Source organism: Galendromus occidentalis, unplaced genomic scaffold, assembly GCF_000255335.2.
Source record: "Galendromus occidentalis unplaced genomic scaffold, Mocc_1.1 scf7180000075612, whole genome shotgun sequence".
NCBI classification, from domain to species: Eukaryota; Metazoa; Arthropoda; class Arachnida; order Mesostigmata; family Phytoseiidae; genus Galendromus; species Galendromus occidentalis.
Window position 1 is genome coordinate 993470 of NW_003803602.1, and position 21127 is coordinate 1014596.

The 21127-nt window shown below is 51.2% G+C and overlaps 1 protein-coding gene across 1 annotated transcript; it reads left to right on the plus strand.

Moving 5' to 3' along the window:
• The first annotated feature begins 5900 nt into the window (after positions 1-5900).
• Positions 5901-8426, plus strand: Ssl1 (general transcription factor IIH subunit 2 Ssl1). Its single transcript, XM_003737780.1, has 9 exons — positions 5901-5932; positions 6314-6443; positions 6537-6648; positions 6777-6953; positions 7069-7190; positions 7316-7491; positions 7632-7794; positions 7941-8150; positions 8276-8426. The coding sequence occupies exons 2-9, from the start codon at positions 6382-6384 to the stop codon at positions 8424-8426; spliced, it is 1173 nt and encodes a 390-aa protein (XP_003737828.1). The 5' UTR covers positions 5901-5932; positions 6314-6381.
• The last annotated feature ends 12701 nt before the right edge of the window (positions 8427-21127 follow it).

Sequence of the window (21127 nt, forward strand, 5' to 3'; positions counted from 1 at the left end):
CCCTCCGCTGCGGCACTCACCCAGCCGCTGATTCACGTCCCGGAACTGATGAGTGAGGCTCACGGAGATCTCGCCCGATCGGGTATTTCCCGAACGGATTCCGAGAGCGGAAGAAATTCTTGTTCAAGAACAGTCGCGTAGTAAGGGGGGGCGGGGGGGGCGGACCGCCCCGGGCGGCACTTCCTACGGGGCATTTAGGGGCGGCATTTCGGGGTTTTGCATCAAAAAAACGGAGTGTTTTCGAGGAAAAATAGCTGGCGGGGGGCGGCATTTTCGTCGAGCACGGTGAAAAAACGGGAAATTTCGAATCACCGCCCCGAGCGGCACTCCGGCTCGCTACGCCACTGTTAAAGAACTCCTATCGAGAAGGAATTGACGTCGGAATCCCAATTATCCCTTTCGGGCGACAGCTGAGGGAACGAACATTTATTCACCGAGCCAAATTATCAGCGTTGGCCGAATGTCGGAATCATCTCCTGTTGATAGATCTTTCGACCATAGAGCCTGGTTTTCATTGTATCAGGATCAGGAATCGGTGCGGCGAGACTCTCTCCAGGGCTGCGAGTGGCGGACTTCGCCTCAGAGCCCAGGGCTCACCTGGTTCAGCGAGTCAGGTAGCATTTTTTTCCCGTCACACTGTGTGACGAAAGCAGCGAGAATGATGAGTCCTTCGGTCAAGTTGTTTATTTTATTTTTGAAGACTATTATTCCATGAACAAGCAATCTCCGCACCAAAATGAATGTTTACTCGATGGGTTCCCGCGCCCGTGCTTCCAACATACCTATAATTCCGCTGCCTGCATCTGGTCTAGCATCACGAATGGATAATTTTTAAGTGCAAGAAAAGTACTGAGTTTAATTCTTCAAGATCGAATGAAGTTGATGCGCAGAACGCGCCCGGTGCTCTCCTCCCGGGGCCTCCTCTTCGGCGCTCTCAAAACGAATTCGGATTTGTCCTCAATGAAATTAGCGGACACTTCCTCGCTGACGACATCGTCCGGGAGCTCGACGCAGAAGTCCAGAGACTTGAGGGTTGTGATGCTCTTCTCGGAGTTCGCTACCTTCTTGCAGATGTTGAGTCTCAAGATGGAATCCGTCACGGTCACTGCAGAGTCTTTCGGATCGCACCAGCTCTCGACGGGGAACTTCCACTCGTAGCCCTCGTCGTCCGAGGAGGAGGTTGGAGCTGAAATTTCGCGGGCCTCTGAAGTCGGATCAGATCCCTTCCCAGACACCGAGATCTGTCCGCCAGATTGCTTCGCGTCACTCGAATTCGGCGGTGATGTCCCTTTCCCGATCTCGGCAGACTTCTCGCTCTCTATTCCGGCATCGGGCGCGGCATGTCTCTTCTTCTTGCCGAAAACCCTCGCTCTGACGTCCTCTAAGGTCTCTTTTGACGAGCCGCTCTGCTGCTTGACAAGTTCATCCTCGAAGCCCCTCAGGTTCGCGGTCGGATAGAGATTCTCCGGTTTCGGCTGCTCCTCCTGCTTCTCAGTTGATTTCCCCTTGTTAGCAGCCTTGTCTCCGGATGGCAAATCTTTCCCGGCACACGTACCCACCGGGAAGCCGAAAAGTTCCGCGATGAGCCTGTTCCTGAGCGAGTCAGGAATGTCCTGCGTGCCGTGGAGAATGTCGCGGTCGAGCCCGTCCTCTTGGATTTTTTTGAAGAAGTCGGCGGTTCTCTCAAAGACGTCGCGAAGTTGTTCCTGGTCGATCCCTTGAACGAGGGGATGCATGGCTTCGAAGAGCATGATGAGTGTTGAGTTGCACGAATCTGACGTCAGGAGCTTGCACACTAGCGGGGCCGTGTCCACGATTGATGCTTCCCTCTGTGCGGCCTCCCTTATATACTAGATCAGCCCGTCGGGAATGAAATGCGTATCTCCATCGAAGGATCCAGCACAGCGAAGATTGTTCCCCGGAATGACTTGCAAGTTTCCGAGCTGTTATACATTTTCCCATCTTATTGAAAGTACAGGAAGCAGTTGCCGACGGGGGACAGGAAAACTATAACTCATTTCTTCATCCCTCAGTCCGCAAGAGGGCGAGCGCCCGCCAAGAGACGCAGAGCGCGCTCAGCGTTTCTCGTGGCCCGAAAGTCCACGAGCTGCGGATTTGTCGCGGTAATTTGCCGCAGAAATCGCGACTCGTCGCAGTTTCTATCGCATTTCTGAACATAACCGACTGGAATGATGCGATGAATGGCGAAAAATAGTGCTCCATGATTTTCTTCCTGCCTCGCGATGAGTCATGCAAAGCCCGGCATGACGCCGGAATTTCGGGGCAAGAAATTCTGGTACGCGGAGTTCTAGTGCGAGTGACCAGAATGACTGATTTCGGCCGAGCTCTAGTTTGTCTCGAACTTTTCGGAGAAACTATTGCGTGTCGGAAGGAGCTACATCCGTTGATTCGAGACCTCTCGCTCCTGAGCATGAATCATCCACTTTGCGATACTCGGTCAACTGCTTCGCCATACTGGAGGGGTTTCTGGAACCTATAACGATTAGTACAGATTCTTCGTCATTACATCACATTATTTATTTTCTTTATTATTAGAATGTCGCGCGTGGTCTCTCAAGGAAGAGTTCCACTCCCGAATATGCCCCCATCAGCCCCTAATCGCGGACAAGATAGGCATCTGCAAGAACTCATCGGTATCGGAGTGTTGAGGTTCTCACTTGATCGAAAGATGAATGAAATTGAGCTCACCGGGAGAGTCTTTGTGGGTAGAACGGTAGAACCCATTTTTGAGCTTAGACAACGATTTGCCTCCCGGTCCTCTCGGACGGAGATAATTGGGAACGATATCCCAGCCGGATGTACCATGGAACTTGAATCCATGATGATTCGTGTTCTATACGGGACTATTCTGGCAAAGCTTATCCTGGAGCTTGGCCAACTCAATTTGCGGGGACGCGGAGCTTCAAATGCGCGGGCGCTGAGATTACTGGGATACGCTGCTGTGCTCGGGGCAATCTATTTGTGTTCGGATGCTCCAGCGATTCCGAACACGATGAACGTAATCCGAGGTGGTGCCGTTAACACGGAGCCCCCACAGGGTCAGAGGAGGAACCCGACGTTCCATTTCGTGAGACCAGACGCGCGTAGAGCCCGAGTTCGCCTCGATCAGCTCTTGGCAGAATGTGGTCCACGAACGAAGTTCAGAGTATGGCTAATGGACGTGGAATGGAGCATGACGTTGGAAGAGCTCGAGACTCGCATAGCACGTTGGCTGGGCCGCTTCACTGTCGTCCTCTCTCCAGACCGCCAATTTCGCCTGAACTTAGATTTCGTCCTCAAGACACAACGAATATCCACTTTAATTCATCATAGAGGCATCCTAGTAGATGAGCACGGGCGTTTCGACATCGAGGAATCATCACCCACCTTCCATAGAGTCCGAACCTCTCACGGGATCGGATATGAGATCAGTATTGCAGAAATGCGGCACTGGGAGGACGCGGCGCTAGTCAAAGCGTTTGGGGTCAACCTGACCTACCCTGAGACGAGTGTTCGAGCACCCCGTCGATTCCTCACCGTGAGGGATATCGTGAAGTTCGCGAACTCAGTCCTGTTTCATTCCAAGGTCTGCAAGGTCTTCACGCCTCAAGACCACGCAGTCATGCCGCTGACGATCGGTCGAATCAAGCAACTTCGCTCGCACGACAAACTCCGGATGGTACAGCTAGAGGAAGAGTGGCTGACTGCGGACAGCTCCCTCCTCGACTTCTTGAAGACAAGAATCGACCCGACTCCGGGAGAAGCACCGAGACCCATCCCAGACCGGTTACGGTCCTTCGATAGCCAGGTGAACGGTCAACCCTATTTCGAAACCAATTCCGACGGACTTTACTTGGTTTCGCCGCGGATGAAGGAATACGAAGAACAAAGGTGAGCGCCACGATGGCTTAGGTGCTGACGTTCCTCATTCCGGTCGAGTGAGCGGAGCTTCGGCATTGGAAACGTCTTTCCGGAGCGCTCATCATCCGACCTAGAATCTCTTATCCCGTTCCAGGCCTGTCTTCTCCTACAGATATGACTATCGCCCCGCTTACGAACACTATAGTGGAATTTTCCCAGTCTTGCCACGAACGAGTAATATCAGGTGTGTCGACCGGAAATCTCGAATGAACATCGATACTCCCGACTTCCGACTTCAGGTACGCTGATAAGAGCCGATGGCGAGAAGAAGCTCAGGGAAGTGTTCCCATTCCAGTTTTTCGATCGATTTCCTCTACGTTCTCGACCTGGAATATGACGAGACTCGGCCCCCTGATGAAGACTGCGATATGAGCCCGGAGGATTTGCGAACAGATTGTGAGTCGGGACTTCGAAAAGCTTATCCGGTGACCGCCCGCGCATCATTTCAAGCGCGGTGACCCGTTTATGTATTGCTGGGTTTCAGACGTCGGCACTGAGAGATACTTGGCTCTGAAAGAGCGTCTTTTTCCTTTCTTCGCAACGATCGTGGAGGATTTCGATTCGCTCCTGATTAGGTCTTATGTGATGGAAAGGAAAATGATCCAACAATAGTAGGTCCCTCCTAAAATCGCAAACGACCGGGAACGATATGTCTCCAGGAAAATACCAGTTTGAAAATTGATGATTCCAGCTCCGAAATAAGGGGTTTCCTGGGATACCTTGAGAAATCGGAGCTTCTCGCAAGCAAGATAGGATTAGAAGGTGCACCTTTTTTCGTCAAGCGAGGAACTAATTACGTTAACGCTTACCCGATTCTTATTCTGTGTTGACGATGATCGTTGGTCTCTCTGCGTGCCGACTTTCCGACGAGCTCCATCTCCGCAGATCGGATGGCTGAATGGTTTAATACCAACCGCCGGATCAGGAATGTACCTTCGGCGCACATCCTTGACTATTTGAGGCAACGGAATTTGCCGAAACCCATGCTCCACTGTGTGTTCGAGAGGAGGTCGGCACCAACCCTTGCCGGGATGGCATTTTGCTTTAACAGGAACTTCGATCCGGTAGACTGCGATAGGTGAGCGTCGACTCTCAGGAGGGAGTTCGTCTGACTGGCTCATTCGTTCTCTGATGTCGCCTCGCCCCTACACGCCATCATGAATCCTGGGTGATCAGAGTTCTTACTTCCGAGTTCAATTCGCAGAATGGGCTCCTGTGGCGCGGAAGACTCAATCTTATGGATACCTCCTCCTACCTCTAGGCGACAGCGCTTCGACACTTCCCGACGCGCGAAAACATCGAGGTACATGAGGGAATAGAATGAGGAATAAAATCATGACGAATCTGTCGCCACTCGTATTCTCCATCGTCGATAATTATGTAGGTCACGTTGATCTCACGTGGCGAAACTTTGAAGGGGTAAATCGAGAGGTCGCGGTTCATATGGGCTGACCCGAAAATGCGGGGTCCCACGAATGTCGAACTTTTGTCCACCACAAAACTCTGGGATGTCGGAGCGAGAGCCATCCGCACGAATCAATCTTCAAAGCGTGAGATCCGACTCCCTGAGGATTCAACGTATTTTTCTGACCTGTCCCCTCTCACCATGAGAGGTCCAGAATGAAAATCCATACTCCATCCTCGCGGTCGTTGGTCGCGGCGTTCGTGTAGAACGGGATTTTTGCTCCAGATTTCCAAAATTTCTGCTTGACTCATAGATTATCTCGCCTCCAGTGTTCCGCGATCGGATTTGCTTTAGTGCAGACTCCCGATTCGACATATACGAGACGGGATGCGGAATTCATCATTCAGGCCGCGTTCTGCCCATCAGCCGCCTTCATCGAGAGAAAAAAGTCAACTCGGAACGAGTCCCATGGGAGTCGGCGCGCGAACCTCTCTGTGATATTTCGAAAGACGCGGCATGCATCAGCTGGGATCGGGCTTGGAGAGGGGCAATGTTTACATAACAGACCGGCGAGCGGCGAGTGCTCCCCATTCCCCATCCACTTCTGTAAGTTTTCGAACGGAACCGCTCACTCGGGTAAAGTTCCATGCTTTTGCGGGATATTCTCGAACGACACTTGACAATCGCGCAAACGATGCTGGGGAGCTCCTGTCCTTCCACGCCCGGCTAACATAGAGCACTCGGCATCCAACGTGGAATTGGCAGATGGGAGACTCTCAGAATAATGTTCCGAGCCGGTTTCCGACTCCCACCTGTGAATCTCTCGATATTGGCGCCTCTAAAACAGCGAAACGCCGCATAGATATCTCGACAGCGTCGGTATCGTCGAGTCCGTCGGAAGACCCCATCGGGGAGGTCCTGGAGTCATGAGTGGAAGTGTCATGGTGTGCTCCGACCGACCACTGTGAACTTTTTCTCGCTCCACAGGTTTCGGTTCTCTGAGCGTGGAATTGTCGCACTGAAACCGTCGAGACTAATCCGATTGATCAAGCGCCATGGCGGACGAGGACGAACAACAGGACGGTTATCGCTGGGAATCGGAATACGAGCGTACCTGGTGAATATCTACTCTCCTTTCACAAAGTTCTTTGGGCTGATACCCTATCAGGGAATTGTCAGCTTGGTGCTGAAGAAGGATTCTCCTTTCCAGGGAAGCTATCCGGGAGGATGAGAGCGGGAACCTTCAAGCGAGTGTTCAGGAAATCGTTCACAAAACACGCAGGCAACAGTTATTATTGCAGAAAAATGTCCGCCTTGGTATGGTGAGTGATGCGACAGCAGAAATGCTGCGCTGACCCAGCTCTACATCCGAGAGCATCTCCGGAGGCTTCGACGTATACTGAAGTTGTACGCCCCGATGCATTCAATGTTAGTATCTGGTTATTCTTAGATGCGACATCTCTATGTGGTGCTCGACCTCTCCGCTTCGATGAACAGCAACGATCTGCGACCCTCTCGTATTCAATGCGTCCTGCACTTATTAGACGACTTCGTGGACCGTTTCTACGACGAGAATCCTATTTCTCAATTGGCAATCATTGCAACTTGTAATAAACGAGCCGAGAAGGTAAAAGGGAATACACAGCTATCGGGAATCTCCCGTATTCTGGAGCAATCGGACAATGTCGATCCTTTTCCCGAATGGTGATGTCATTGTACTGAAGGAATTCTCTCTCAATCAGATATCCGATCTGAGCGGAAACCCTTTGAAGCACAAAGAAGGCTTGGCGAAAATCAAGGACCGGCTGCCGACTGGGGAACCTAGCCTCCAAAACAGCATAAATATGGCCGCCGCTGTTCTTCAGTGAGTTCAACTGTCCATCGTCACGCTGATTGAGGACACTGAGGATCGGACCGTACATGGATTGGAATTATTCCAGCTGAATACCAGATCGGAAGTACTCTTATTCCCCCGGCTCATATTTTCAGACACATGCCGGCGCACAGCAGCCGGGAGGTGGTCATCATCTTGGGAAGTTTGACCACCTGTGATCCAACGGACATCAACGAAACGATTGAAGAGGCGAAAAAACTCGGCTTGCGGTGTTCGGTTATCGGGCTCGCCGCCGAAGTTTACGTGTGCCGCCGACTAACGGAAATCACTGGTACCTATCGCTTCCGCATGGTCGGACAGAGCCTGCTTACAAGAGGATATAATTTAGGAAAACCCATCGGAGCTACCTGGTCATTCAACTCGACAGAGCTTCTTCCTCGAATCGCATAAAGGAGTTTCGTCGATTCTCAGGAGGAAGCTACCACATCGTCGTAGACGAGGACCATCTTCGAGAATTGTTGGCGAATCATCTTCTGCCCCCGCCAGCCTTGAACAATATAGAATGCTCTATGGTCAAAATGGGATTCCCGTTCCACAAAAACGAGCAGGAAGACACACCGGCTCTGTGTCAGTGGTAAGATTGAGCGAAGATCAAGGACTGCCTAATGTTGCTTTTAACTCCCAATGTTGCTCGACGATCACGGTAGATCGATGAATCGCTCTATCGATATATGGTGGGAACTCTGAAGGCGCGTACGGAAATCAATTTTCCTCATCTAGCCATCTGGAAGCAGCCGCAACAGAAAGTGTGCACATCACGACTGGAGGCTTCCTTTGTCCTCAGTGCAAATCTAAGTACTGCGAACTACCCGCTGAGTGTAGAATCTGTGGTCTAACTCTGGTTTCGGCCCCGCATCTGGCCCGCAGTTATCATCATCTCTTTCCACTGGACAACTTCAAAGAGACGCATCTCCTCAAAGGCGACACCCGGTGAGACATTCGTTCCGACCTGCTGGTCGGGAGTTCGCGAACTTCGAACAGAAGATTCTCTCATCGTTAATCCGTTCGTCGCTTATGAAGAGCACTCCAAAAAATGTTTTTCACCTTGTTTACAGGACTTGTTTCTCCTGCCAGAGCTCCGTTGAGGGTCAGAACATGTACACTTGTGAGAAATGCAAGGAAGAATTCTGTTTAGACTGCGATATATTCATCCACGCAACCCTCCATCTCTGCCCGGGCTGCGCATGTAAACCCCAAATGAACTGATGTCCCTGTTCCAAGGGGATCGAGACGCTTGTACATATAGTGAACGTTCTCGTCTCATAAAGGGGATGTTGGAAGAAATGAATCAGAGTTTGCCTTTGTTTTTTCTAGAAAAAGTTTTCCATCGTGAGCGCTGTCCTATGACCGATTTTGATGGCGGAGAAAATAATTTTGGACAGGTTTCATGGACGCGAGATCTCTCAACGGTCTCCCCAGAGGAAATTTATTCGAGCCTTACGCTGAACATTTAGCAGAGCTTCGTGAAGTTGTTTTTGCAAAAACAGTCCGAGAGACACGGTCGGAAGGACTTTACTTGGACAAGAATTACGGTGTAAGTCACCACTGTGCTGATGATCTGGAAGAAGGAAGATCCCCGTCACTCGAGTCTTGTCACGATTGTGGACGTGTCATAATTGCCAGTTGCCACTCAATCCCGGGAACTCCTGTGACCTACCGAGACGATGAGAGAGAGGTCGACCGTGAAGAATCCTGAGCCAGAAACTCTCACGTCTTGTGACTGCCACATGATGATGAACATACGAATCTGAAGAGGAGAATGGGTACAATCACGATCAGCGTTCGAGACTCATGGACCATGAGACGGAACTCTGGGGGAATACGAACCTCCTCGGTCTTCTGTCCGTCACTCGGAAGGAATTTCGATGAACTCAGCAGTTGCACCGGTACTTCTGCCTGGAAGTGCGAGGAGACTCACTCTGAATGCCTCTGCCCTCGTCTGAGAATTATTGGAACACTGATTGAGATCCGTGGCGTATAAACGAACCTTCGTTTTCATCCTGTGGATCTCGTAGGCTGACCAGAACAAGAGAGCAAAGAAAAGTACGTTGGCACTGATCGTGTGAATCTTCGTCTGAGATATGTTGCCTTCGTCCATATAATGAATGTAGGCGGTTATGACGAGATTAAGAGTGGTGACCGAGAACTGACTGAAGACCCGAAAGCTCAGAAGCTGTTTGAAGTCGCCGTAGAGTCGGAATAAACGACGGTAGCGCTCCAGGAGCAAATCGGCGTCTTTCGTCAGCCACCAGCGCGTATGCGGCGCGGAGGTCACCTGAAGTTGGAAATCCGATGATTCGAGACGTATGACCTGATTGCGCTAGCGCACTCGACCCTGTCCACCTTGCTCCGATATATTCCGAGAACTCTCATCTCACCGTTTTCAGTTTCAAATTCAGGCTCCGGTTCATCTCTGTCAGAGTGCAGGCAGACTGCACCAGAACTAGAGAGGTGGCGTTCGCTACGGTGCTCATGCTGAATGCCGAGTATATCATGAAGGCGAAGACGATTTCAGAAGCAACAGGGAGCCAGGTTTTCAGCGGCCCGTACAGTTTCCGGAACTCAGCCATCGTGGTGAACGATAGCGATACGGCGAATACGGCGCAATGGAGCAACATGGCGATCGTCATGTGCGTCCAGATGAAGACTTTCGCTCGGGGATTATCTACGAACATAATCATGCGTTAGATCATCCGCCCCATTGTCCTTGTCCTGAGAGGAGAGGAAGCGAACAGAGACGGCCAGGAAAGACGATTTTCGATTGAGATTCAGAGTTTCGCGACAGCCTCCTCGCACCGGGCGGCTTCCGCGGATCGTAACCGCTTATTGCTCGAGATACTGTACCTCCACAAATGTCGTCGTAGGCGGACTCCATTTCCGTGTAATACTTCCTCCGTGACTCGTTCGTGATGCAACTCACGAGCTTGGAGAGCACAGCGTTTGCGAATTGGAAGAAAATGCACGCAAAGATGAGCTGCAATGCTACCGAATCGGTCGTGTGGCGATCCTTCGCGTTGCTCTGCTCGTTACGGACGCACGATAAGTTTGCATGAGTTGATTCGCTCGTCTTCGGCAGAATCCTTTGATTGAACGTCAAACTTACCTCTTGCAGTTGTGTTGCAAAGTGATACATCCCGTAGAAGGCGAGCACGGTGTGCACGATCGAGAACAGCGAGTACAACCAATAGCTGATGGGAGAGGACGCCGATCCGGAGGGTTATTTTACAACTCGACGATTTACAGAAGGAGAGAAGATTCGAAACTTACAATTTTGGTCTTCGGAAGGCCCCTTCACGGTTTCGCACCAAAAAACCGACGGATGCGAGGTACAGCATGCCGAAAAGGAAATCCAGGCCCGGCAGATAGACTCGCTTGCGTTCCATGGACGCTCGCCGCTTGTATTCATCGAAGTCTGAAGTCTGGTGGGGAGAACAGCCTCATATAAGATCAGAGCCGTAACGTGGGCTGCACGTCTGGCACGGCGGGGAAACTGCTGTATTTTATCGGGCTGCGTCAAATGATTCCGAAACGAGATCATCGAAGAGAAACTGTTGAATACCTCACCTCCATCGGAACGACAACACGGTTATTCATCCTACCTCGTAGGAGCTCGTGAGGTGTCTAAAGCCACCCCATCGCCGAGAAAATACCAAAAGCATCTTTCGAGCCGCATGGAGCCTCAATTTGTCAGACGCGATGATCTCCATCAACTTTCTACTTGACAGCGTCTTAGCTTCAGAATCTATTTGGGGAACATTGTCCACGCCACGTCAGAAGTCCCTCGCCGGACAGCAACTTATCCCCAAAGGTGATTAGGAGCTAGTTTAAGAGGTTCAAGACTCTCGCGTCGACGTGTGCACTCCGCACATGACGTCTGGCTGGGTTGCGGGAAATCCATTAAGGATTGTAGATAGTTGACAGCTGTCGAAATGCCGCGATTATCTCGCCTAATTGCAATAAGGGCATCCGGATGGGATGGAGGCGAATATTCTCGGCGCGTTAGGGAGCGTAATGGCATTCCATATATGTGAATATCCTGACTGTATGAGCTTCTTATTATTAAATCGAAGCAGTCACCTGATTTGAAGTTCTGGTCGAGACTATGATGAACCTTGTCGGGACTTTCATGATCCTAATTGTCACGGACCACTGAGCCCAGAAAGTGTCCAGGTCGACCTGACAAGGTCGTGGACGTTTGATATATATATAGGAAGTGGATAGATTACCGTTAAATCGTCACTGGCAGCATAATGGCTCAAACAAACATGTGTGTTCGTGGACTCATGGCAATCGGTGAGCACATTTTCGGGCGGGTATGCGAAAGTTAGCACGACAGCATAGCTCCCAGCTAGAGAAGAGCTGACGGAATCTTGGTTGAGTGCATCGCCCCCAGGTACGAGTGAAGTTAAAAAATATCGGTGAAGTGTCCCATGGCTCTCTGCTCTCTGCTCGATCCCACGTGTATGGTGCTCGCCTCGGAGCGGATGAAGAGATATCGCACACTTCTTTTGCCCAGGCCTCCACGCGATTTGGACAGGAGACGGGGAATCAGAGAAACGGCCGAGAAAACCGGCGAGTCTGCGATACTCGTCCCTTGAGCGGCTACCTTCTTTGGTGCTTTCGAACACGGGAACAAGGTTCTTTCCTAATATTTGGAACGACTTGCTCTCGCTCCCTCCTGTGAACATGTTTTTCGGATGAAGCTTGTGATTTTCGAAATACGTGACGCGGATAAATTACTTCTTGGAAAATCACTCCTCCATTTCGTTCGAGGACGAGCACGATTAGCGTGCTGTGGATTGGAGACCGACACTGTTGTCAGCTTCATGGCGAGTCCCATCTCGTGAAGACCCGGAATAGACGAAGTCTCTTCGCATTGTTCCCACGTCGCTGCGAAAATATCGAATCAGCTCCTCTTTCCTTGGAGTCGAGTTCCTGGGCGCTCCGAAACCGGGGCTGATGCGTACAACCGCATTCTCATAGCGTGCTCATCTCGACCTAGCCACAACAGTTTACCGAAACGATAAAGACGTGACAAAGTCTCAGTGTGCGCTCATCTCAATCGCTGAGGCATGTTCCTATTTTCTCTCCGATATAGGATGCTCGATCCTGACCGTATATGGAATGGCAGCTTTGCGAACTGAATGGAGAGACGCTGAACTCAGCTTCAGAAGCGATCCGGCTGTGAACGCGTTCGCTGACAGGAAAATCGAGAGGTGCTAGCTCAGGCATTTTATCCTTACGGGTCGACCCATGCGTAGAGAATAGCCTCTTATATACCGCCGGCTTCTTGCAGGTTCATGTCTTCGGCCTGGTTCAAGGACGGGGTCGAGCCGCAGTACGTCATGAACGGGACGATGAATACGAGTTCTTACTTGACTTTGTCACAGTTGACCATCCGAGGACTTCTTCCGGGGATCAGACGAGATGGCAACGTTCTGATCAGACGTAAGAGTTTTCCGTCGCGAACTCAGACATGGCGAGACTAGCGCAGGCGCAAATCATTGAGTTCTCGAATTTCAAGCTGATACATTCCCCGCCGTCCATGGAACTTGGTTCTATATTCTTCTCGCAAGGGCACGCTTTCTTCGCTGGAATCGGGTTCCTATGGTTCAATCTCCTCCTGGAATCAACCCTTGAGTCGAGCTTCCCTTCCAGCCGACGGCTCTCAGAAAATCGTAGCCAACATGACTCTGGGTCCTTGGAGAAATTTGAACCTCAGCAGCGACTACGCAACGATCGCAAGAATCGCCGGAAGCATTGAGGGAACCATGGAGGACGTGGATGTCAGCCTTCTGATGCGCGGAGAACACATGAATTCCCCGTTGTTCACCCTAACCCTGGAGGATGTGGACGTAAGTCTTCGCTTACCGATTCCCATCGGAACCTTGTTCGCGGTCCCGATGTTCTGGTTTTCCATCTAGATATCGAAACTGAAGTCCCCAAAGAGATAAGAAAGAGAACAGTATACACTGGAATCAGCATTACAGAGATTTATTCTGTGTTGAAATGCTCGACAAAGTCCACCCTGTTGCTTCGAACAACTGTCGAGTGCGTTGGCGGTATGGAAAGCGTGCGGGGTGATTCTCGACCGTGCACTTCACGTTTTTCACGCTGCAGTGATGAGCACCGGCCTGAGGAGAAGTCGAAGAGCGTTCACTCCGATGGCAGGTCCGAGGGCCGAGCATTTGGTAGGGCAATTCTTCACGGTGGATCCGTCTAGAGATGATAGTAGAGGAATATGGAGAACACGATGATGTAGAGGATCAGGAGGGTGACCAGCATCACCAGCTGCTTGCCGCGGCTCATCTTCGCAGGTGCTGAGCTCCGTTTCCCGCCGCCTCGGAATGGCCACGTCGGCTACGTCAGAACGGTGATAGGCCAGCGACACGAATGCACGGCGGACTGTTCAGGAATGCGGCGCATCTCCAAGGCAACGAATCGATCCGCTTTCTTCGAGAACATACAATTCCTTTCGAGAGAAATCCTCCATGACCCTTGCGCGATATTCCTTTCTTTTTTGTTGTTCGCGTAACCTCTCCCTCGCTTCGATCTGTCGCTCGTTCCCCGGCGATTGAATCGACAGCATGTCATTGGGTCACAATTCACAATGAGATCATTTCCTCGCGGCACTAGCTCGCTCCTGTTGGGACAGGTCTGGTCCCGGAGTAGAGGCAGCCCGTATCGTCCCCGGTTGTCCCTCCGGGGGTCAAATCGAATCGTGTGTACCCGTGAAGAGCAGGAGAGAACAAGTACAGACGGAATGATTCATATGACCCGACGACGAAGACACGCAGTCGCGTCCGTCTAGCTCATCGATTTCGAGGTTTTTGCATCGAGATCCTGCGCCATACTCCGAAACCTGAAAAGTTCATAGGAATCATAAACGGATGCCTGTTCATGTCGAGGTTTCGCGAGATGGGCGATGTCGGAAGCAAGGACGGAACGCCCCGTGGAGCCCTATGGCGATTCGGCATTCGGAGTTGGAATATCAGAGCGGATCAATTAGGTACTCCGATCTCGATGCTGCTTATGGTCGGAATGAAGACGCGACCCGTGTTTGATGGATGCACGGATATTGCTGGCAGAGTGGGCCACGAGAACCTCAGCCAGGGAGGCTTGTCTTGCGCGTAAATGATCATGAAGGTCGACATCGACGATCGAGAACTCGGGTGTGCCACGGCCCGTATGCCCCACCGTATCAATTCTGATTCGGAACTTAATAATATATTATGCCCCAACGAGATTCTGTCGACGACCTACGGCTGCCAATCGGGCCATCGTCACCCCATCCCTTTCATCATGTCTACCTCCAGCGTCTAAGAAGCACGCGGAGACCGTCCCCCGCCCTGCGGTCAAATCCTCGACTTTCGTGAAGACTTAGCCTCTCTCTCACTGTCTAGACCAACAAAATTTCTTCGCTGGTCGGGCTTCTGATTAATCTCTTACCTTTGCAGGTTTCCATCCGAGGCCCAGTTCGAATCACCCGATTCACGGGCTTCTGGTGGTTTTCAAACCCGATGCGCCTGCTCGCCAACATGGTCTTACCGAGGATGACGGGTCTAATGGAAGCACCGATTGAAGCCAGGGTTAAGGAGTCTGTCGCCGCGTTTTTGAATCGTCCACAAACCCAGGCGGTCCTCAAGTCATAGAATCGCTCGTGCCATTCGGAATCGAATCTCAATTTTTTATGAGCATCCTCTTCCGGAAAGGGAGAACAGGCAATGGAGTCCTTGTTTTTTTTCTCTTTAAAAGTATTTATTATTCCTAATACGATGAATAGAACAAGCCCCTCAGTTTCGAAATTGGCTGCGTTCCCCTCGACTCGTTCGCATGTTCGTAGAGCTCGAATATCCCAACGGTTTTTTGCGCTCAACGGCGTCATTCTCAGAAAGTCTCGGCAGGCTCCAAGAAAACGGTCGTCGTTCCATCTGAACAGTGAAAGAACGAGACGACCAGCCTGCGCGTCGGATCGATCCACGCAACTCCTCGGTGACTTCACCTCCTACCTTTTGGAATATTTCCGATTTAAGAGGTCCCAGAGCGTTCTCTCGAAGATATACAAAAATCGAAGAGCTCTGCTCCCCGATTTTATTCATCTGCGCGACATGTGTAACCTGACTTGAAGTAGCGATTACCCTGAGGGTTGCGATTGGCGCGCTTAGGAGGTTACCCTTGGCATTGGTGGTGGTGGTCGTCGTCTGCATCTGCCGCTGGCTCTCGGCTCAAGGACCCCCTCGCGGTCCCTCGGAATGTACACAACGCTCTCCACATCCCCTCTCGGGATCATCATCTGTGTGTGCGGTACGAGGATACTCGATGCACATTGTGCCATTGTGTTCTAGGACAGATTAAAACGGTGCGATTGTGTTGGAATCATGCGTAACGTGTCGATTTAGATTCCTCGAGGGGCTTCATGCGACGCTCTACGGAGAGGTAGTCCTGAGATAGGTGGGTGCATAGTCCGGTCCTTCTTTAGGTCGTCAAGCAGTATGTAAGTCGAGCATGTCGTTTGGGCTCCTATAAATCAAAAAGAAGGGGGTTTTCGGTGCATCAAATTGACGGAGTCTGATTGACACGTGTCAAGTCTCGAAGAGACACGGAGTGAACTTCAGGGGGACGTCACGGATTCAGGGAGTCTCGGGCGCCGAGCGCTCGAGATCGATGATTCATCCGCACTTGTGTCCAAATACAAGAAGGTCATCCATGAGCTTGGGGTTTGAGGGAAAATTCTCATGAGGCTCTTTTTGACTGCTGCCACCAGTAAGGTGTCATAAACACATATTGTTATGAGGGTGTACTGATGTTGCTAGTGACAGTCGACGCTCCGGATTTCCACTCGATCTGTCGATGTGTTTCGACTTCATTTAGAGTTACCTTCGGCCCTCGCGAATCATTGATGTTCATCATCCTGGGCAAGGAGCCAGTTAGCTTAAAAATCAGAATTTCCATCGAAGTTTAGGAATAATAATCAGCTCCGTTCTCGTGCCTATACGAGTCCGAGCAGACCGTGCGACTGGGGATGGAGCGTGCGAAAAGCATCAGATCCCGGGACGATCCAGTGATTCAATTGTCATTGTCGCCAATCCAATCTGATCCGTTTAGTGAACGCCCACCACTTCGAGACGCGCCGCGCCAGGGTGTGCCGACGTCAGAGACGATTCTGGGGCTGGAATTTCATACTGTCGGGAAGACGGATCCGTTTGCCGCTTCTCAACGTCTGCCGGCTAGACTTGGCTTCTCCTCCACTTCGACTCGGAATCCTACAAAACCAATGAGGCACTCGGAAACTTCCACGCTATTGTCGAAACTCACGCCAACTCGGCTCACTGATCGCTGGCAAATGACGCGAGTCGGAGTCCCTAGATTGCCCCGCCGCCGCGCCGGCAGAAGAAGCGTTTAGTAGGGCGCCAGAATGAGCGACAAAAGATTCGCTAGCGCACCAAATCCAGATGAATTGCATTAGCTACACTTTCGTGGTGACGTAGAAATTTCTCCGCTCGCGATGAAAAATCTGCGGAAGAAGAGAAAGTTCTCCGTCATTCGAGCTGCTAACCAGAAAGATAGAATGGGATTCCTTGGAAAGTTTCTTCCCCACAGTTCATGTTGCGCGCAAATAATGCAAATTTTCAGCGGGAACCCACGAGGTTTGACAGGCCGGTGGGCTTGGAATTTCGAGCAAGTGCGCAGGTCCCGCTTGTTGTCGCCGATCCGGTGAACTTCCACTTCGGAGCTCGTGGGAGGGAGTATTGGGGCTCTTCACTACCGAAAAGCTCTGAAATTATCTTATGCTCCTCACGCCGGAATTGTCTCAGTCGTGTAGGGTAGACGAAATCATTCGTGTGCCTGTTGTCCAGAGATGGACCAGTTTTCGCTCTCCAAGAAGCGCGCGGCCTTCCCAAGAATTTCAAAGATGGGGAAGAAGATGGGGCGAGCGACGATTGGACCTCCCAGATCTTTGGACCTCTCAACTCCCCACGCAGTAATGATGATTCTCGGAAGGGTTGAATAGGAGGCATTCTGAGGAGAATGTTTCATCGCGCAGTAGGACAAGACTCCTGATTCGAGAGTCAGCGAGAGAAAACCCGGAGTTAAGTCGTATTGACCGGAAGCTCATCGATGAGGACGAGGACGTCTATGGTCCTTTGTAACCCCGTTCAATCAATTATCCCCTAGATAAGACCCAGAAAGTTATTCCCTGCCAGCATTTACCAATCGAGCTCCCCCTCATCATTTGCTCATACTCGAGAAGAAGCGAGACGTATGACGGAATAAATGAAGCTTCAAATAATCGAGGGTGATCGCTTTGAAGATTCGGCCACACGCGGAAACGATACATAATCGGCGATTCGTGATATTGGTGCTGTTTGATTGGGAAGGGTGCGTCTCTTGTCCTAGTGCTCTTATTTCAACTTCATTTCACGGCAACTGACTGAGAAACCGACGGAAACAAAAAATCGAGCGTGTGTGATCCTTCCCGATGCATGATTTGACCGACGACAACCTCTATGATTGATAGAAGATATGATTGCGAGAACACCAAGTATAACGTCGGACGTAATGCTTCGGCGGAACTGCTCGTTTTCGGCTCTCTACCTCTGTTTCATAGCAAAAATATGCACCATCGGTGATGAATTCATATCGGCTCACGGCTTTCCGCCCCTTGACGACTCCAGCGAATCGGAGCCAGATTTCCGAAATTATTCACCGATGATCAGCGATATTAAGACGCCATGGTTGCGATAATTCCACGTTACAACGGTGAAAAATGACGATCACATGAGCGTTCTTGAACCCTGTGGCATAGACGCGTGTTGTTCACAGAGGTACAAAGATCCGCGGGCTCCGTGCGCGTAGGCGTCAATCAAAGTTATTTTTGATGAGGATACCGCGACTTTTTGCGTAACATCGACTCGGGAAAAATTTACGTAATTATTCTGTGAAGCACGGGCATGTTGAACGACCCCTCTGATAGTATGTATGTCTCCGATCCGCCGATCGCGACCGGCACGGGAAGTTCGATTTCGCTGCACGGACGGCTTTCCCAAGTTCGAAACTGCCGTTCGGACTGCTATCGGAATCGGTCTGTGACCGCCGACAAGGCCGGAATTCGGTCGATGATTCAATGATTAGTTCTTCGCGACTTTCCAGTCGAATTTTATCGTCGAATATCGTCAGGCGTTCACATTCGGAAGGAGATTCTGACGAGTTTTGATATTCGCGATTTATCACTTTCCGCGATTCCCTGCTTTCCGTGGTGTCCGGCAATCTAATGGCATCAGTCAAACACAAACACTCGCTCACCAATGAACGCACAGCTAAGACACGGACACTAGCCGTGGTTGGCTCCGAAGCCCCCAAACGGTGCGGCCTTCTTCTGGTCGCTGTGGATCGTCTCATTGAAGCGTACGCCGGTCATCACGTCGATCCGGAACCGATGCCTCTGAGAGGCAAGCGGGGAAATTTTCTCTGAAGAAAATGAAGCTGATTGTCGGTCGACGCGAGAAACGGCTAGCTGACCAGCTGACAAGTATTTTACTGCGTCGGGGAAGCATTCAGCATCCTTTTGAAAGTTGTTCTGACGAACCAGAGGAGTCGATAGCGCTGCTCGTCTTGGCTTCAACTCGCCGACAATCAAAAGCTGGAACCATCCCCGACTGTCTTGGAAACTGCGAAAAGGAAATATCTACTAGGTGCTGCGATCGTAATGAAAATTCCCGAGTCCGGGATGGAGTCGTCGCTCCGAGAGCTGCCTCGACAAAAGAGTTGCGTATGCGCGACCTGATTTCAGGAGGAATCTACAGAGAGAAAAATAATTGTTTACTAAAATCCAATCTGCCTCCATACTGGTATTGCATCGGGGAGGGTGCTTGTCTCAGCCAGCGAAGCTTCTCTGACCATCCCGTCAAGACGCGCAGCGAGAGCTTTCTGGGAGCGGTCCGTAGTAATGCAATAGAGGGAAATATCCGATCAACCTACGCCCCAGCCCCACAACCACAGAAGACGCTCGGTCTAAAAATATTATTCACCCGCCGCCTCAGGTGAACGGGTATCGTCCGGGAACCCCGTGCTCACGATTCGCTATCTTTTCACAACAAGCGGTTATCCCGAGCGATACAAGAAGAACTAGGAGGAGAACGACCACCGCGGACCAGAGTCAGGACAGTTTTCTATCGCCTAATGCCGGGTTCATTCTCCTCGGGGACAGGGCATGATCTCACTCGTTCTGTTCTTCTCCCATTTTCACTGAGGCAGTTTTTCGTAGATCGCTCCGAAAGAACAATTGGAAGCCCAGAGCCCATGAAATATCGATAAATAAGAGGGAGTATACTCTCAATTGAGCGAGGTGATCATTGAGCTAATTCGTCGAGTGGTCATAATCAGCGTCGGTTCCGCTGATGCGGCTCGGAACTACTCGCAACGAGCCGGGTGACACCACGACACACCGTGAATCTCGAGCCGCGTTGTCGGCGCGGATCGAGCTCCTGAATCCGTACCACGGAGGAAACATGATTCAGCGAGAAATGCCGCGAGAGGATTCCCCCTCCCGAATCAGTCGATCATGCATCAATGAATGAGCGTTTACTCGAAGCTAGGCGCCATGTAGTAGGCCTTCGCTGAATGACCGTATGGGGGCGCCACGCTTCTCGAACACCCTTCCTACAGACTTACCCCCGGATTATGGAGAGGACCGACCGAGAGAAAGAGCAGCTGAGAAGCGCCCTCCAGATGCGACACAGGAGGCCGGTCGGTCGTCGTTTTGTTGGTGGATGTCTCGTAGTGCCTAGTCGGCGCGCTAGTGCTTGAACATGCCTTATCCATAGACTAGACGCAGAGTTGTACTAACTACTCAAGCCTGGTCACCATGTTCCACAACTGAAAGCAGATCCGATATATTTCTACTTTTATACGTTTCTACTAGTCCGCGTTCGAGTACAACTCTGGCCCCTGTATGTGATAGTGAAGCATATCATGAGCATTGAATATTAAAGTGCGGCGCAATGGAACTGCTGCGGTTTCGCCTCTAGAGTTTTCTGGGTGTGCTAAGTTTCGTCAGGAGCTGCCCACGAAAATGACGGGTGTTCAGCGGAACATGAAGGTACGTTTGCTGATAGAGACAGGTGGAGCTCGTTAGTCCGAGGCATCGCATTTTCTGAGAATTCCTCGCGGGGAAACTCGCGATCAAGAACAAGGCCCAGGACTTCGCACGTCGAACAAGGAGCATCGCCTTGAGGGTTCCCTTCAGGAACTTTTCCACTCCCAGGGGCTACGAGAGAGACCGGTGCCTGTTTTTAGTGTTCTTGGACGGTCCCTCGTTCTGACGAAATACTTACTGCGGAAAGAGATGTCTTCTCGTACTGAACTGCCGTTAACATCCTTCGACATGAGCTGATAGAGCAGAAAGAAGCTAGGCCGGTATCCTCAAGTCGAACAGGCGGGGACCCTGCTCGCCCAGAATAGCGTGGAGACTGTCTCGTCAGAACGGCCTCTTAATCTCTTGTTGTGGCCGCGCGAGACGCTCGGATAGAGGGACTCAAAATCGAAGTCGGCTCCATTGGCTGGATGAAGTCGGCCTACTGTCCTCGCGCCATTAGGCAGAGCGACGCGCGACGTTCGTAATACCAATGGCTTCGGGCCTCGACAAAATCCCCTGATTCCCCCGGAAAAAAAATTCTGTCCCCATGGACTTCGATGTTCTGCGACAAATCACCTGAGTTCATCTGCGATACGTCGCCCGCAAAAAATCCGCCGAGCGAGCGGAACACGTATCAGTCAAATTGAGTTCTGATAGAGCGAGCACGGTCCTGTTCCACATCTGCTCCATGAAAAGTGTGACGCTCGCTCCCATTCTCCGCGGATGAACTCACTCGGTCCGCGATTGTTCCGATATGAAATCAGCTGCTCCC

What these genes read in the sequence shown, in the direction of transcription:
- Ssl1 (XM_003737780.1), top strand. Translation starts at nt 6,382, where the DNA reads ATGGCGGACGAGGACGAACAACAGGACGGTTATCGCTGGGAATCGGAA. An exon ending in GTAATAAACGAGCCGAGAAG is followed by an intron (nt 6,954 to 7,068) that starts GTAAAAGGGAAT and finishes TCTCTCAATCAG; the next exon opens with ATATCCGATCTGAGCGGAAA. An exon ending in CCGACTAACGGAAATCACTG is followed by an intron (nt 7,492 to 7,631) that starts GTACCTATCGCT and finishes GTCGATTCTCAG; the next exon opens with GAGGAAGCTACCACATCGTC.